The sequence below is a fragment of the Anabrus simplex genome, chromosome 1, assembly GCF_040414725.1.
Source record: "Anabrus simplex isolate iqAnaSimp1 chromosome 1, ASM4041472v1, whole genome shotgun sequence".
NCBI lineage: Eukaryota > Metazoa > Arthropoda > Insecta > Orthoptera > Tettigoniidae > Anabrus > Anabrus simplex.
In genome coordinates, this window is record NC_090265.1 from 1,021,440,113 (window position 1) to 1,021,460,170 (window position 20,058).

General features: G+C 37.4%; 1 protein-coding gene across 1 annotated transcript in view; it reads right to left on the reverse strand.

Annotated features, from left to right (window-relative positions):
• Nucleotides 1-357: 357 nt before the first annotated feature.
• Nucleotides 358-20,058, reverse strand: part of LOC136857829 (uncharacterized) — a 54,815-nt gene continuing 35,114 nt past the window's right edge. The window contains exons 4-7 of the mRNA XM_067136795.2: nt 17,968-18,130; nt 9,815-10,002; nt 4,978-5,205; nt 358-577 (exon numbers count right to left, since the gene is read on the reverse strand). Coding sequence (XP_066992896.2) covers nt 513-577; nt 4,978-5,205; nt 9,815-10,002; nt 17,968-18,130 — 644 coding nt within the window. The 3' untranslated portion in view covers nt 358-512. The remainder of the gene's footprint in view (nt 578-4,977; nt 5,206-9,814; nt 10,003-17,967; nt 18,131-20,058) is intronic.

The following is a 20,058-nucleotide window of genomic DNA, read 5'->3' on the forward strand; positions in this document are numbered from 1 at the left end:
AACGTTATAGATTTCTGTTTGGGTTAGGGGCAAGGTGACAAATATCCTTTCTTTTGTAATTTGCTATATATATGCTCTTTTGGAATATTGAAATATTTTTCGAGTGGCTCCTTGTTTCCCTAGCTCCTCCCCCCCCCCCGTGTCGGTGCTCTGTAAGTTCACGCGTCTTCCTGCTGACTTTATAAGCCCAGGGATCGCAGCCCCTGCGCAGGACTCCGGAGCAGTCGCTGGTAGGTGCGTCAGGAGCAACAACAATTATGTGACTTTAATGGAAGAGGATGGTTTACTGTCTGTTTGAAGGAATATGAAGGTACATGCCATTCACACTCACACAACATAATAACGTAGACAACGAAATCAAAATACTATCACTTTATATTTGCAAAATATCTTACATGTGCTCCGGAATAAAATAGTATTCATCATCACTGAACAGAATGGTTGACTAATTATTCATACTGGCATAAAACCGTGCAGAAAAATATCCTCATTTATCACACAAACAGTGCAGATTATGACCAGAAGATTCCGTGACTTTTGCCACTCTCGTCTCTGCTTTCACTAATTCCAAATGAATCTGAAACATATAGAATGAATTGATGTTAACTAAAATTGGTGTTGTACAGTTCTAAATTATGTGAAACGTATATTTTTCAAACGTTATATTAAAGAGAAACGAACTCATCTTAGTCCAGCGTGAACCATGGGTTTAGTGTATAGAAGAATTATTAATAATCACATAGATACCATACTGTACATTGAAAACGTAAACTACCTCGTGAGCAACTGAATAACGTACACTACGGTTCGAAATATTAATCCTGTTACCGCTTAATGTCGAAAGGGGGAGGTAAATTATACGATAATATTGATAGTACCTCTACAACTACACGAATGTAATCATATTTGAAGGTATTATTGATTGGTGATGATTTCACAGTAAAGTACAAACATATTGACAAATTTTACGTTATAGAGTTGAAAACTATAACGATAGTTGAACTTACACCAGTAATGGATACGAATACCAATCTTCATTCAAATCCTCCCGGTGACTGACCGGACAAGTGCCGTACGCATATATTAATGAAAATTCCACTTTCTGGAAAATTATTGGTATTACAATGAACATTTATACCGTAATTTTTGTTGGAAATTAAATTTTAAGTCACTTATTGGTCTGGATTATGTGATAACACTAATCATTTGGTTATTACTTTAGGAAATAAAACGCACGGACGTTCAGAAAATACCTCCATAAAAAACTAGGTAACTGTTACAAAAGTGAATCGCATATCATATATCAGATATTACAATACATTTCAGATATATTCATATGAAATTTTACACCATTAGATGAGTAGTGTTGTCGTGATTGAAGCAAGAAACAAATAGACACCATCTCGATTTATAAACTTTCGAGCTATTTAGCAATTTTAATATATTTTCAGGTTTTGATTAAAATTGTGAAATTGATTGAAATTGACTTGTCTGATACAAAAGAGTGCATCCGGTCGTGAAAGACACGTAGGATAGTACATCTGAGGTTGCCTTCACTCTTACCATGTGGAACTGCAGTCATCTTGGCACGGCAAGGCCCATAATGGACTCTTGGGGCAACACGTTTGTATATCTGTTTCTTTGTTTGTTCTGACTTTAAATGCCACCTACGTTGCTCGAAATTGCAGCATTTTCAGTGATGAAGTATAGCGAGGGCTCACACTTTCTTCTGAGGGGGACATGTTTCAGCACTGGATCATAACCAGCCTACAAATACTGGTCTACAGTAAGAGGCACAGGTCGAAGAACGTAGATTTCAGTCTGTGTCGGTGTAAAGTAGGAAATCTATATATATAAAATAAGAGTTTTGTCTGTACATTGCTCAGAATTTGAAAAGAATGGTATTTCTGTATCGATCATGTCCACAGTAACAAGAAAATGCAGGTTTTACTTTTCCGTAATTTCTATCTGTCTGTCTGTCTATCTGTTTGTATGTATGTACACGCATCACGAGAAAACGGCTGAAGATAATTTAATAAAAATCGGTATGTAGAGTTGGGGGGTGAACCGCTACAATCTAGGCTATAAATTATTTTATTCACGCTGAGTGAAATGGTAGTTTAGGGGAAGGCCTAACATTCAATTCTCAAATATGTATATTATTCGTGGTCATATCGATAAATACTACATAACTAAAGTTATATATAATTAAATTTCTGATCATTTACGTCTTATGCATTTTTACCGTACCGGCTATGATAACACAGATATTCATGAATTTGGATTTTTGTTGCTAAGTCCATATCAACGTCGAGCCCCGACAAAATGGGTGAACAGAATTTAATGAAAATCACTATATAGAGTCGGGGAATAAGAAACTGCAGTTTAAGCTATAAACAATGTTATTCACCCTGGGTGAAATGATAGTTTAGGGGAAGGCACCTAAAATTTAATTTTTAAATAACGTACCTATGTTCTTGGTCCTATGGAAAAGTACTACATAACAAAAGTTATAAAGAATATAATTTCCGATCATTTATGTTTTATTCAGTTTTACCGTACCGACTATGATAAGAGTGGTATTTCAGAACCGGAAGACAATTAATAATGTGAAGGCCTACAATATCGAAAGCGCGTAACATAGATCAACAATAACATTACACTGACCGTTGTTTGCTGTAATGTTCTTTGTCTCTTATGCTGACATTCAACTCCGATAGATGGGATTACTGCTGCGTACCGAGTATAACAGCCGAACTGAATATTGGCGGGAAATAGCTGAGGAGTTAGATAACTTTCTTCTTTAGCACGCCAATCCTCTGGTTCATACATTTTCTGATACTGCTGGTACGTAACACACTGGTTCATCATAGTATGCCTGCTATTCGATACCTACTCTGACGCAATGTTTTGAAAGAGCAGTGTGCGCACTTAAGTCAGAGGCTCAGTTAGTAGGAGTAGTTGTATGAACTGGTCTGGAATTACAATTTAGCCCTATTCCAAATTATAGTACTACATGAACATTTATTGAACATAACAGGCGACATCGCCCCTATACATGTTCACATGCAGAGCAAAATAAATAATAAATAATAATAATAATACTAATAATACTAATAATAATAATAATAATAATAATAATAATAATAATATTGATAAGGATAATAATAATAATAATAATAATAATAATAATAATAATAATAATAATAATAATAAGAATAATATAGTATTCTTCTAGCAGTCATTAGCTGTAGCAGTCACTCACTCAATGTTCAAACATATTCATCCAGTGTCCTTATTCTGCTCTGTACTTGCGTCACATTATTGTTCCTGACCTCCACCTAATCAATAAATCAAACAACAACACTCAGCATTTCAGCACTTGCATTCCAGCTAACTTTAAAACAAACAGCCCATGCAATCCTGTATCATTACCCAACTCCACATAACTAAGTACTCGGTCCCTATATTCCCTAATCCATTAGAATTTTATCACACTATCCCCTTCCCTTATATACACCTCCCTATTCCCTTGCCCACCCTCTAACTCACTCTCCTTCATTTTACTCTCGCAGGCCTTTTTTGTCGCACATAAATACCTGTTCAATTCACCCCCTTTTTCCCATTGTTTAATAATCCATTTCAGGATTGCGTTCTCATCCCCTCTCCCCAATATTTCCCGATGCTCGGCACTCAATAATCCATGTCTTAACCCCCTCGTTACCTCACAGTCTCTTAGCAAGTGAAAATCATCATTCACATCTCCGCAAAGTACACAAAATTATAGTACTACAATTCACTAAATAACTCAAAATTCAACCCTGAAAAGAGCCGTTTCTTAAGAAAAGTTTCTTCCTCTTCACTTTCATTAAATCTGCATTAATTTTATTCCAAATTAGCAGCGAAGATGTGGTTTCTTCTCTAGCTTGGAGGAAAAATTGCCTCCACGTCAGACAGTTCTTTCCGCCGCCAGTGTAGTGAATTGAGATTTTCCGACTCATCGGGTACTCCCAGGAAACAGACAAGTAAACGGGCATAGTTTTTTCCCTGGGACTATCCACTATTTGAAACCCCCTCCTCCCCCCCCCCCCCCGGCGAAAAAAGGACGAAGATTGTTCACGGATCACGGATGTCTGCGTCTTGGTCATTCCAGCACTGTAGCTTTGGACTGTTAGTTCGGCAGCATAGTACTGTTCATTAAAAGTGAGAAAATGTGTGGTTTTTCATTTGATCGAGTATTTCATATGAAGGCATTGTTTTTAATCGCGCCATTCCTACTGACGTCATTATAATGACCCATATTCATTTCAGTTGGGAAAACCACTAAGAGAGTCTTTCTGAGAATCTATAAAGGCAGGCGGAAAGTGAGTGTCTGCCATTATAATGGAAACTCCCCAACCTGATTGTGACTGACGGTAGGCAAGCTGGCCTACCATTACAATGAAAATTCCCTAACCCAGTCTTCATATGAGAAAAGACGTTGGTGACTTGCCCGTCGTGCTTCTAGGGCAACTTTAAGAGCTATGCAACTTAATACAATCTTGCTCACAAGGTTTATACTACCTAACCTAGAATTTTGTGTAAAATTTAGAATTCCGTAGCGAAGCACGGGTATATGAGCAAGTAAGCTAATATGTTGTAGACATGGCAGCGGAAAGATTATATCTTATAAATTTCTGGAATTACATTCTGGCGAAAAATCTGAACTTGAAGATTGTGATACTTATATTCATTAAATAAATGATAATGAGCGGAATTCGAACCGTAGTTACCATTGTCATACTGATAAGAAAACTGAGATTACATGATATGTAAAGATTTACAGTTCTGGATGACAAGAGTTTCACTTGTTTTACAAGCTGCCGGAAGTTGTCGTAGATATTCAAATTATTAAAGGTTCTATATATTTTGTAAGCGGGGAAATTGTAGTTAAGGAATGAACTCCTGTTAATTTTCATCATTATATTATGTACTTACGTCTGCCTAGATTCTGCATCATGCTCAAGTACTTGTAAGCGATTTCGATAAGGTTCGCATCCTGGACCTGATAACACAAGGGTGTCCCATTCTTGTCTCTTGAGCACATTTTTGTCCATTCAGTGTGACGATGGATCCCTACAGCGACGCATAGGATATCTACACGCCTCTGCATCTGCGTAATTTCAGATGTTACTTTGGTGGAGTTTTCACTTCCGATTAGCCATACTGCAAGTAACAAAAATGACAAGAAATTCAGCCATTTCTATGCTGTCTAAACAGGTCTATATCAAGTTGCCGACCATAGTTTTTACAGGAATATGAGAAAAGTAATTTACGTATTTCATCGTTTTAATTGAGACGGGAAACAAGCACTTTCGTAATTCATAATCTTCCAATATGTCACGAATAATCAAATTCTGACTTGCAAATGGTAGATTTTAATTAAATTTAAATAGTTTTCCTTAATATTAAAAAAAGTCTTGATTTTCTGTATACATTGTCATAACGATTACCACTGGCAACTCTAATTCATTATTATTTTACTTCTTGCATGATTAAATAATAGTGGTGGTGATTATTGTTTTAAGGGGGATTACGATGGGATAATGGTTTCGAAGTCGTACATTCTCTTGACATACTATGCCACCACCATCTCTACCTATTGAATAATATAAGCTAGTAAGATTCTCTAGCTTTGCGTACGTCTAGTCTCATCCTATTGTCTACAGTCACAAAATAGACTATGTTGGTTATAGAAGTTATAGGCTTACTACTTGGAAGTAGAGGCATAATACATCGACAATTCGTTGAGTTCTGTAAGACATTCCACCTACCAAAATCCTTGATTGGTGACTTTGGACTTTCTGCCTTGTAATTGTCAAGAACCACACTGTTAGCAGCCCTGAAGGTGGTTTTCCGTGGCTTTCCATTTTTACACCTGGCAAATGCTGTGGCTGTACCTTAATTAAGGCACGGCCGATTCCTTCCCACTCCTAAGCCTTTCCTATCACACTGTCGCCATAAGACCTATCTGTGTCGGTGCGATGTAAAGCAAGTTGTAAAGAAAAGAGAAAACATTGTCAATAAGTACGTATTTTAAGAAACCAGCTTCCGAAATTTTCTTTAAAATTCAACAGATTGTTTTATTTACCTTTCCACTGCACAGTTCTAGCTGGTAATAGGTATACTTTGTCTTTTAGACAACCTGTAAATTAAGGAAGTGTAATAAATATACATATATTGCGCCGTTCCCGCGTCCAGGCATGGACACAAGAGATCCTGACTAGCTCTAACTTTAATAACTCTGGCGACCAAGTTCTACGGGTGTGAGTTCCGTAACAGAAAAACGTCCAGGTCGATCAACGGTAGTCTCTAACTAACGCAGAAAGACGTCTCTTGCTCGTATCTAGTTAGGTACCATTCTCATTAACTCTTATGGAAATTGTCGTCGCTTGTTACTACTACAGTCTTACAACTAATTCTTATTCTAAGAACACAGAGAAAGAGTGTTTAGGTTTCACTATTCCATATTTATTTAAAAATTAAACCAAATATTCAAGGAATTATCTCAAATTTTTACTAATGAAGTAGCTCTTGTAATGAGTGACTCATTGTCAACCTAATAATTCATGTCCGTCAACAACTTTAGAGAAATCACATCTTCCGACTTCAACCTAAATGAATGCCTTCTCGGCTTAAATTGCTTCCTTTCATAAACTCATTAATCTCCTAAATCATCAATTACTAGCATAAATTATATGTAACATCTGGGAAATTCTTGAAAAAGCTATGTTTTCCTTTGTATATAATTCTCCTACAGAGCTGGGTGATGACCAAATAAATTAAATTGAACGCAGATAATGGTATTTACAAGTGCCTTCTTGGCAAGAAAATAAACATTAAAATTAAGTACATTAAGAATATAGGATGCATCCACCAAGAATAAAATAAAAATCCTATTAACTATTATTTACAGTCTTTCTAGTGGTACACTCTTGAGAATATAAAGGAACGCTAGTGGAATTTCTGAGTTAATGCTCAGTCAAGAAATGGAGTTCGAGTTGTTTGAATCAATTATTCTTGGGATCCACATTAGATCCTGTTAATTAACACCTAATACCTACTCTAAAAACTGTCACATTACTTAAATTTTCACTGAATGATTGTCTGGCTGCAGTCTTAAGACTATCAATAAGGCTATTATAAAGCTCTTCTTGCATTGTTTTGACAAGTACACTCTTATATGTTTTACATTTTAAACATTCGTTTATGCCTACTTAGTTGTTTCTTAGACGCTCATATTTCCTTGTGTTACACATCATGAGCTAAGCTACGTCCATTGTAAGCCGTAATCACCCTACAAGTAACATTCTCGCAAGATTTAATTTATGAACTTAAGGTAATATGACCTTAGCTTATTGACATAGACTACGTGCGTACGAAGTAGCAAGAAACGTCACCACGCTTGTCATACAGAGTTATTATAACACACACTACCAATGGAAAATCTACTTAATCGTATGACACTATCTCCGACAAAAGGAAAATGATTCTCCTTTGAAAATCTAGGTCACCAGTGATCGGCCTATAGGTTGAAATTATCCAGAAATGGAGTTATATACAGTGAGAGTTTTCAAGATCATCCTAAGTAAATCAGTGTAAGCTCAAATCTTATCTAGAATACTTATATGCTTCTCTAGGTAGGCTAATACGGATAAAACATTGCACTGCACGTCTCGAGATCATATCCTGAGCTAGGTAAAATGCGTAGGATCCAGAATTATTGCATGGAATTGGCGAGAATTCAATGACACTCTCCGAAACATCATTTGAAATCACGAGGTCTTACTTCGTACAACTATGACTATCTCTCTCGAAGAAAACAATAAATACAACCATCATACATCATTAACCACTCAATATCATATCCATGACGCGTCAATTACTACTCATATTTCATATATAGCCACTCTATCACTTCATCATACGTAGATCAATACCTTGACTTGCACATCAACGTGCCGTGACATACCTAAAATGCCTACTTTATTTACTACTGTCATAGTGCCAAATTTAACATGGACTTGGAGTAGTCTACTGCCATATTCCTTCATAAAACACATCCTATGTACGATCTCGAACTGCTTGACATTACTTAAATTTAGGACACGCAGGTATTAAAGCCAACTTCACTCTTTACACTTCACTGATATTAATAATAACTCAAGCTATCTCTCCTCACATATCACTGGAAAACATTGCGATCGGAAAATCACTTGGTGACCACGCCTACAAATGGAATTGACGTTTCATACGGATGAGTACCTACTTCCAATCATCTCAGCTAGACGTTTATCTACGCACTGTCTTCGCACAAAGCAAACATTAACATGCAATAAAAGAAATAATATACTCTTACTTACGAAAACGACTTGGATAATGGACTTAGCTTTGCTCAAGATGGTCTCGGTGTTTCCTCATCTCCGGTCATCTGAGACTAGGATCTCGTCATCTGGTTCCTCCACAAGTGGTCGGGTACATCGTAGCTTCTCAACATTGATCACTGGTCATCCGGGACAGCCAACATCGTCTCGCCTCGTCAGGATCCAAGCAGCATCGCCTTGCTTCCTTACAGACCCATGGTGAAGACTCGTGCGTATGGAACAGAACAATGATAGAATATTTGACTCATTGCTGACATCTTCCAATTAATATAGCTCTTGCGTTGCTCAGATTGCATAGGTCTTACTGGGGTGCAGTTGATCCAATAAATAGTTCAAAATCGTCTAAGACAGATGTTCTGTATATTCTGATTTGAAAATAAATTTCTTTCCGCTATCTTTTATTAGCCTAAATGCATTCAACCACTGGTCCGTAGGTGTCTTTCAATGTTAAACGGTATCGGGAAAATTTCACCGAGGGCTTGCGTCACTGCGTGACGTAGTTCTACTGTGATATACTTTATCTCTTCTTTTTACGTATTTAATCTCCCGCGCGGCATTTAAATCTTGATCTCCGCAGATTAGCGTGTAGTCGCGATTTAATTTTCGTCTTCCAGTTCCTAGTAATTAGCTCCGCTGGATAATCCTTTTTAAATCGAGTCTTGCGTCTTCTTAACACATCGAAGTCAGATTATATAATAAATGATGAGCATTTTTTTTCTTGAATAATGGTTTCAAATAATGTCCATCTGTCATTTTTTTCTGCGCCTTCTATACGCGGCCATTACCGTAACCGACCGACGAAAAGACTTACAATTCGGCCCGTACTGATGTTAAATGCATTTTATTTGACATTTGACCGCAGAGACTCCATCTTTGTTACTACAGCTCTTATAAAGAACTGTGAAACGGCACAATATTGATATCCTACTTCGTTTCTTGAGAAATTGGTATGATTGCTTTTAGCGAGGAAGTGGAAGTTCCATTGGAAGTATTATACGAAGCAAAAAAAAGCAGCATCTAAATTATTGCTAGGGAAATCAAAATAAATTCATAAAAAGAATTCTGTATATTCCACAAATAGAAAACTGTAATGGATATAAAGGAATTGCAAAAGAGGTAGTGTTTGCTTATTTCAACAATAAAAAAAAAGTGTGCGGGCATCTTCTATGCAGAGTTATTGCACAGTACTGAAGGGTATTACGTGTGCGATTTCTCCAAGTTTAGAAAGTTAGTCTACTCATATAAGTGTGGTGCTTTCTTGAGTCCTCTCAAACGCAGAGGATTTTAGTCTCATAAATTCACGCAGTGCCGGTTTCAATAATTACATGCTTTTATAACAGCTGAAATGCATAGCCCTGTGATATTCTATTTCTGTATATATTAATACTTACATATATTAGCGTCAGCGTTTTGATGGACTTGTTTGTATTCTTCAATTGCTGCCGTGTAGTTGACGGAGTTTCCATGTTGCTTTATTCCTTCCAATATGCTAATTAATGCACTGATATCGTAGTGACCTGGTTTGATCAGTAAATTCGCCGTTTCACTGCAGGTGATGATTGCAATAGAACTATGCACTCTGAAATAATCAGAGACATAAATAATTACAAGTTTGTTTCAGAGCTGTCCCATGGGAGAGACAAGTGAGACGGTGGCTCTAGGCCCCACGCTCGACGGGGTTTGTCCCATAGTAGGAAAAAATTAGTCCCTTTAGGAAAAGTTACTGTATGAAGTACATACGTGGGATTACAAAAATTTACAATGGGTAACCACCAATATAAGACTATTTTTACGACTATACTGCTGTATTAATATCCCGAAGTGCATTAATGACGTCAACAATGGCTATATTAAAGATAAACTGTGGTTGATATCTGGTTTGTCCTTTACCATGGTCGAAATTCACTGTCAAATGTACGTGTAACAGATACGAATTTACAAATCATTAAATTCTTAACCTGGGTGTCCTTTATTTAATATATTGTTTCCTAATTAAAATGGATATGAGGCCATATAAAAGATCACCAAAAGTACTTACGGATCCCAAATACTGTCTTATACTGTACAAACAGCTTATTATGAAGTCGATTGCTATGTTATATTATTCGTCTCCCCTGCGAGCCATATGACCTTGCTGCGGTGGGGAGGCTTGCGTGTCCCAATGAAGCAGATAGCCGAGCCGCAGGTGTGACCATATCGGATGGGTATATGTCGGGAGACCAGACTAAGGAATGGTTCATCGAAAAGGGGGATAGCAGCTTTTCGGAAATTACTGTACAAGGGGGGCAGTCTAGATGATTGACTAATATGATCTTGTAATAATACTCAAGATGGTTTAGCTGTGTTGATATTGCTACACGGCTGAAAGCAAGGGGAAACTACAGCCGTAACTAACTCCCGAGGACATGCAGCTCTCTCTGTATGAATGAGGTACTGATGATGGCTTTTTCCCGGGTAAAATATTTCGGAAGTAAAATAGTCCCCCATTCGGATCTCCGGGTGGGGACTTCACGAGAGGGGGCAATCATCAGGAAGATGGATACCGAAATTCTGCGAGTCAGAGCTTGTGTTCGAAGCATGAATCGCTGTGGTAGGTTAGAGAATCTGAAAAGGGATATGGATAGTGTAAAGTTAGATGTAGTTGGTATAAGCGAAGTACATTGGCAGGAAGAGCATGATTTTTGGTTAGGCGACTACAGAATTGTCAACACATAATCAAACGGGGAAAATGCAGGAGTTGGTTTAATAATGAATAAGAAAACAGGGAAGCGGGTAAGCTACTACGACCAGCATAGTGAAAGAATTATTGTTGTCAAGATAGACATCAAACCAATGCCCACCACAATAGTGCATGTATATATTCCTACTAGTTCAGCAGATGATGAAGAAATCGAAAGAATACAATTATGAAGAGATAGAAGATGTAATACAATATAGATATAAAATGTGACGACATATATAATTGTGACGGGAGACTAGAATGAAGTGATAGACCAAGGAGGAGAAGGTCATACAATAGGAGAATTTGATTTGGGGACAAAGGAATGAAAGAAGAAGTCGGTTGTTTGAATTCTGCATCGATAATAATTTACTTCTTGCTGATACTTGGTTCAAACACCAAACAAGACGGCTATGTACGTGGACGAGACCTGGAGACATTGGAAGGTATCAAAGAGACCTCATTATGATTAGGCAGTGATTCAGAAACCAGGTGTTGGATTGCAAAACTTTCCCAGGAGCAGACGTGGACTCTAACCAAAACTTGTTGGCCATGAAATGCCACCTGATGTTGAAGAAATTGAAGAAGGGAAGGAATCCAGTGAGATGGAGTCTAGACAAGTTGAAAGAAAAGAGTGTGGAGGATTGTTTCAAGGAACATGTTGCACAAAGACTAAATGGAAAGGCTGAAGGAAACACAGTAGAAGAAGAATGGACAGCCATGAAGAATGAGGTCAGTAGGGCTGCTGATGAGATGTTAAGAAGGAAGGAAAGATCAACAAAGAATCAATGGATAACTCAAGAGATACTAGACCTGATCAATGAACGACGAAAATACAAGAACACAAACAATGACGAGGGCAGAAAAGTATACTGGTGATTAAAGAATGAAGTGGATAGGAACTTAGAGCAGCTAAGGAAGAATGGCTGAAGGGAAAGTGCAATGATGCTGGAAGTTGTATGGTCCTAGGAAAGGTAGATGCTGCATACAAGGTAATCAAGCAAACCCTTCGAGAAAGGAAAACTAGGTGTATGAATATTAAGAGCTCAGATGGAAAACTACTTCTAGGGAAAGAAGACAAGGCAGAACGATGGCAGGAACATATTTAACATATTTAACCTTGTATCAAGGTAAGGACGTAGATGATATGGTTCTGAAACAAGACAAGGCTGTTGATGCTGATGAAATGGGTGACCATATTTTCAGGTCAGAATTCGACAGAGCGTTGAGAGACCTAAATAGGAACAAGGCACCTGGAATTGATGACATTCCTTCTGAATTACTGTCTGTCTTAGGAGAAATCAGCTTGACGAGGTTATCAATTTAGTGTGTAGATGTATGAGACAGGAGAAGTGCCATTCTATTTCACGCCTGCAAAATTTTACCACGTATTATTTACAGAAGAATGGGAAGACAAGTTGAAACTGAGTTGGAAGAAGATCAATTTACCTTCAGAAGACATCTAGGAACACGTAAAGCAATCCAGACTTTATGTCTGATCTTAGAGGATCGAATTACAAAGGACAAGCCTGCATACATGGTGTTCGTAGATCTTGAAAATACATTCGATGATGTTGATTGGACCAAGCTATTTGAGATTCTGAAGGTGATCGGGATCAAATACCGAACGAAAAATTATCTGCAATCTGTATAAAAATCAGTCTGCAGTGATAAGAATCGAATGATTTGAAAAAGAAACAGCAATCCAGAAAGGAGTGAGGCAAGGTTGTAGTTTCCCCCCTACTTTTCAATGTTTACGAAATCAAAGGGGAATTTCGGAAGGGAATCGCATTCCAAGGAGAGGAATCAAAACCCTGAGATTTACTGATGATATTGCTATTTTATCTGAGACTGCAGAAGATCTGGAGAAATTGTTGAATGGTTTGGACAGAGTTTAGGGTAAGGAGTACAAATGAAAATAAATAAGTCCAAAACAAAAGTAATGGGGTGCAGTCGAGCGAAGTAAGTTGATGCAGGAAATATTAAATTAGAAAATGAAGTCTTGAAGGAAGTACATGCATACTGTTACTTGGGTAATAATATAACTAACGATGGCAGACGTAAGGAGGACATAAAATGCCGACTAGCACAAGCAAGGAAAGCCTTTCTTAAGAAAAAATTGCTAACTTCAAACATTGATGTAGGAATTAGAAATATGTTTTGAAGACCTTCGTCTGGAGCGTGGCATTGTATGGAATTGAAACACGGACAATAACTCGCTCAGAAAGAAAGAGAAGAGAAGCTTTCGAAATGTGGGGTTACAGAAGAATGCTGAAGGTGGGAAGGAAAGATCGAATCACGAATGAAGAGATACTGAACCGAATTGGTTATGGGAGATCGATTTGGCTAAATTTGACCAGAAGAAGTGATAGAACATCTTAAGACAGCCAGGGCTTGTGCAGTGGGTTTTTCAGGGAAGTGTAGGTGGTTAAAATGGTAGGGGTAGGCCAAGGTATGAATATGACAAGCAGATTAGAGCAGATGTAGGATGCAGTATTTACTTAGACATGAAAAGTTTAGCGCAGTATAGGGTTGCATGGACGGCTGGATCAAACCAGTCTATGGACTGATGCCTCATACATAGAATTCTCACCTAAATCACAATTTACTTTCGCTCGGGGGGAAGCCGGGTTTGTTTTATTGAAAAAGACACCGAAGGACTGGAAATACTTATCTTCCTCGAACGTCAACTTACGAATAATGAATAATTGCCTTGTAATAAGCAATAACGGTCATACATGCAGCTATCCTTCGCTTATAGTTTAACATCACTCTACCGTAATTCTGGTAGCTTTTCACAGGACGAGGACTGGTATGGCAGTGGCTGTTGCCTTAATTGAGGTATGGAAGTAGGAAAATACGGAAAACCATCTTCTGGGCTGTCAACAGTGGGATTCGAACTATTTCAAAAATATATAGACAGAAAAAAAGAAGCTGATATCATGACAAAAGGGAGATACATTTGTATCGAAATTTGAGAACAGAAACCCATCGAGTCCAAGAACATTTGCAGAACCGTTAACTGGGGATAACAGATATTATGATTTGACAGATTGATTTCGATACATAGGATAATAAGTTTGTTGGATAAAAAAGAAAAGAAGGTGAGGATGATGAGAAGCTATTGATGGCTGAGAGACAACAGGGATCAAAAACTGGCGACAGATGGGAAAAGCTACATTCTGTGACGTGTTGCCATTTGATTTGATAATTTACAGTACGTCTATGGCCAACCAATGTCTACAATGTCTACCCCGACAAGTATCTTCAAATAAAGTGCCTCCGTTGTAAAGCGCATTGATGGCTATCACTCACTCATAGTGAAAAAAAGTTTCACCTGACACTCTTCAGGGCAGTAACTATACCATATTCAGAATCCGTATTTAGTGCACAATATTACACTTTAAGTTTATCATAATTTCTTAGTGTAACATGGGGTGGTTTCCTCTCCATTCCATAGTATAGACCGCCGTCGTTAGTGGAGGACACTTGGTGTAGCTGTAACAACACACAGATCCTCACTCAACATTGATGTTAGAGGTGGTGTTCACAGTTCACATCTGCGTTATCCTTCACTACGACGAACGAGTCACACCTCTGCCTTCATTCTGTGTCACGTGGGTAGTATTCACAAATATTCATTAACTTGTGGCGTTTAGCGATTACTATGGTTGCTATGGCTGCCTTGATTCGGTTGATGAATTGTTACGTGAGCTGAGACGTCATCACATTGTTTTGTTTTGCTGGAGAACATCCTCAAGCCTAGACAATGTTAGTGTGAACGCTGTAGACTGTTCTCATCCTTGCACTTTCTGATGTGGAAAATAAGTTATTTATTCTAGTTGAAGTGACTTAATATAAATATTGGATTTGCTCATTGCTAAGTCTCGTTGATAGCATGCTGTTAAATCAATCCCAAATCTTGAGTTCTCAGTAGACGTTGACAAGATCTGTGTCACATACATGTCTAGAAGCATTTTACAAGAAGAACCCACATAAACCTGATATGCCAACTCCCTCTGCGGATCAGTCGTAGTGTGTCAGTTTTTGGATCAAAAGATCGCCGTTTCAAACTCTTCATGCGTGGGCAGATATTTTGCAGAGCAGAAGGGAAAGCGACTGCAGCTATCGAGCTCGGTGTAAAGGATCTTTGATGGCGCATTGAGTGTATCTTTCTTCTATTCTACGTACCTTGCTCAATCTTCCGGACGTTGGTAATCACAACCAAGTGTGAGTTTCCGTGGCCTGCAATAAAGTAGAGTTTTTCCAAAGGCCAGTTCAGCCTTTGATGTTCTTCAACCGTTATGTTCACATTCAGTCTACTCCTCGGTGCCTTTCGAATTCGCCCTTCGAAATAGGCTGTGTCCAACTCTGAACCGTTAGGTTAGCACTATTACATAGCTGCCGTCCGATAGGCCCTGGATTCGATTCCCGTTACTGCCAGAAATTGAAAAATGGCAGGAGGGCTGGAATGTGGTTCAAATGGTACATGGAGCTCGCCTCCATTGGGGGTGTGCCTGAAAAGAGCTGCAGCACGAGGGCACGAGATTTTTCTAATAATAAGCTGTAAGACTTCGTCATTTTCACCATACAATACACGTTACCAATATGTAATTTTTCTATCTTTCACTGTTGGTTAACAGATCTCTTTTTAAGTTTGCTCTCTGGAACAGTTGTTCATTTTACTCATGTTGTATCCATGAGATTCTGCATATTTTGCTATGAAGTGATGGTGTCAGAGCTTCCAGGTGTTTTATGGTATTTTTACTGCCCAAGCTTAGATTCCATAAAGCAGAGTAGAGAAAACATGGCATTGTTTATATATAAATTTACTGTACGTTTAAATATAACGTGTTTTCACGCAGTAATTAAAATTTTTGCAATACAGTAGTTTCTGTTTTATTTTAAACATTTTGTAGCAAATAACGATTGTTAACAGGAAATTCTTCTTCGTTTCATCGATTCTATGAAAAAAAGTCTCATTGCATAACAGACCTGGTCTTCTGTATCTTGTAGTTATAGGCTCAATAGTGTTATAATTATGGTGAGGTAAGTAATATGTATTAAGCGTGACTTGGTCTGTGACATATCGCCTGTGAGTGAACTCTGAGTGTCGTAGATAATCTTCAGTCGTGGTGAAAGTTTTGAAATACCTTTTGTACCAAGTGTACCAATAAGGGAACCTATTTATTTACGTATAAACCCCATATTTTACTTCTCCTTCCAGTATGGGAAGTTAGATCACAGAGGTTGTAGGGAAACTACTGGATCACTGTCGATGATAAAGCAGGATGATAATAATGAAGGTATCAACCAGCCCTCTAACTCGCAATATATATCCAGAGTAAACTGTGGAACAGTACGGTAATGTAGTTTCTCAACTATTATGCAGGATAACAAGCGAGAGTCTCTGTGGTCGTTGTATTCTTACTTTCAAACAAGGTAAAACTACATTCTTGCTAAAATTTTACATCTGGTTTTTGACAAATTCTAATGTTTCATGACCATTAGACCCAGAGAAACGAGGATTTCGTGACAACTTTCAAAATTTTTGGACTAAAAACCTCGTCTTACATTATTTGCCCCCTTTGTATCTGCATAAACTTGCGAGTTAGAGAGTGGGTTTCCATCCTCATTTTTGTTGTCCGCATTCCCTTTATCACGGCCTTTGATTATTGGTGATATTAACACAACCTGTATATGGCCGTAGAGCCGTTCTCTCTAACCTCTTCATGTACTTCAGGATGCAGCTTTCTCCTGGGCAGGAATACGTGAAATCTGTACCATTAGAAATTATACTTGGCAATATTTACATATTAAGAACCCCTTTTAGTTGATGGTGGCAGCAATAGACCAGAGATGATCAGATTTGATTTACGACCTTGAAAATAAAAGGTGGAGCTACCGTCACGTAGCGCGTCGGAGTACCTGTCTGTATTTCATTGTGTGCTCTAACATTAAAAACACACTCTGCCTCAGCGTGGGAACGTACTAGTCATTTCTCATCAAGGCACAATCACCGAGAAAGTGGCCGTGCGGTTAGGGTCGTGCATTTGTAGGCTTGCATTTGGGAGATAGTGGTTTCGAACCTCACTTTCGGCAGCTCTGAAGATGGTTTTCCGTGGTTTCCCATTTTCACACCAGGAAAATATTGAGGCTGTACCTTAATTAAGGCCACTGCCGCTTCCTTTCTACTTCTAGGACTTTCCTATCATATTGTCGCCATAAGACCTATCTGTGTCTGCGCGACGTAAAGGAAATTGCATGGCACAATCAAGTTTTGGCACTTTCCTTTCGAAAAATAAGTAAATACGTGTCCTCGTTCCGACGTGGTTCAACTCTTTCCGGGCAGAACTCAAATGGAGGTGATCTGCCTATACCATTTTAATCACATACCAGCCCTCCAGCCATTCTGCCATTCTTAAATTTCTGACAGAATCGGGAATCGAACTCCAGCCTCCGTAGACGGCAGCTAATATTCCTAATCGTAGCGCTATAGAGTCGGACACTGTCATGTCATTTTGTAATAAGATGACAAAAAGATCCAAGTAATACAGTATTTTATGGAGCGTGTGTTATTGACATTAAAACAGAACGAAATACAGACTACTTCTTCAACGCGCTTAGTTACGATCACTTCATGTCAGAGTTTCAAGATTGCGAATCCAAACTAGTTATTCCTGTAAAAGGCTCCTAAGCAGCTAGACAAATTAATCTTCAAATAATTTTCTTTACATTGAACTTTAGTTGTTACTTCTACATGTCAACCTGGTTAAAAATGAGGGAAGAAATATTTCATAAATCAGTATTGTTTTAAAAACTTACCTATTTAATATTTCGATGAAGAAAGATAGTACTTTCAGTTGCAGTTTATAAAAAACATTGTTTATAGTTATATCCATCATAATAACAATGCTTCCCTTTCTAAATATGCTCATCACATAGGAGTTTTTAAGCATCTGAAGGATACTTTCCACCTTTTGAATACCTGAAACGAGACAGAAATTAATCGAATAAGATCAATGACACTGCACTTCCACTAAAATAGTTCAATAACAGATCATTAATATTAACAGTTACTTATCACATTTACCATGATGTTTATTATTATTAATACTATTATTATTATCATTATTGTAAGAAGGCTGTCACAAAGTCATAGTACACAAAATAGAAACGAATAGTGATAAATAGCTAGACAAATTAATCTTCAAATACTTTTCTTTACACTGAACTTCAGTTGTTACTTCTACATGTCAACCTGCTTAAAGACGTGGGAAGAAATATTTCATAAATCAGTATTGTTTTAAAAAACTTACCTATTTATTAAAACAAGGTAGTTACAAAAACAATTTTCTCAAGGGTACTCGTATTGTAGTTACATAGTATGACTAATGAGATTATTGCATTCATGTTTGTGTGTAGTTCGTATGTATGTATGTATGTATGTATGTATTTATGTATGTATGTATGTATGTATGTATGTATGTATGTATGTATGTATGTATGTATGTATGTATGTATTGTCCCCGACGTAGTCAGTCAGCGAACACGAGACACCCCAGGGGGTGCTCAGTTCGATGGCTGTAGGCTTATAAAAATAAATGAATGTGGCAGGATTAACATAGGGTTCATCGAATAAGCATGTTCAAGGTATAGAACAAATATGACACTTTTATTGAATTAAATGAAATATTAGCCATCCTGAAGTCTGTGATTATGACTATGATCACTATTTTATGTAATTTAATATATGGCTCTTGATGTAATAAATGCAAACAAATGGGATGGTACACGGCAGTTGTTTTCCCTAATATTCGAGTATTTTACATTGTTAATTTTCTTTATCGTCTTTAAAGTCATTAAATTATTAATTTAAAGTTGAATCAAAAATTGTTATTCAAAAAATGAGGTCTGGGCCAAGCCTTCCTCGAACAATCTGGAAAAAATGCAGTAATTGTAAGAACGAGTATAATAAAGAAACATCCAAGATTCATTATTTTGACTGTTATGGCAAAATAAAATTTACATTCGTTATATCAACAATTTGTAGTTATAAAATGAAAAGTTGAATTTGCCTTTGTTTTCTCTAAGTTAATCCGAGACGTCGGATATATCTGTTCACGTCGTCTCACATCTCTTTTCGTGAGAATTAATACTGAACTTTAAGCATCTGATCAATAATTGAACAAAATAAAACGCCTTCTGAGCTTACGAACATTCATAAATGGAGATAATATCATCAATGTGGAAATCCCATCCACTATCCATCGATAATATCAAAGTGTCACACATTATCAGAACAAAACACATAGAAAATAATTCTTTAATTACTAGCAAATTACTACATCTACAGCTAACTACTGTAATTATCAAGAAGACGGTGATTATCAAGAAGAAAATATCTACAATATTTACATGTCGACGAGTGTCGATCAACTATATCACTCTCCTGTTAACAGATTTATTACGTTCCAACAAGATCGAGTTACCTCATGAGAGCGAAATATTGCATTAACGAATGAACTTGCCTAGTCACGAATCAAATATTATTGAGATCTTTCATCGAAGATCTGTTCTTCAGACCTAAGGCCTTCGCGAACATTCACCTGTACCTTCAACTTGAAATTATTAAATTACTTGAGCAAAATTGGGATATTCTCACGAATTAAGAAGTGCATCGATTAACATGGACTTTCATTTTCTTCATCTGAAGACACTAATATTAGACTACACTGCGTTCGTCTCGAATAATCCATATTCACATTACAACCTAATCAACACCAGGCTTAATAATATTACAACATTAACATGTGAAAAACTCAGTTTCACGAAGATTCATATCATGCGCAATTATTCCACATACTTTACATGTACAGTGTACCACAATGACGACTCTAACTTGTCGCATCCTAA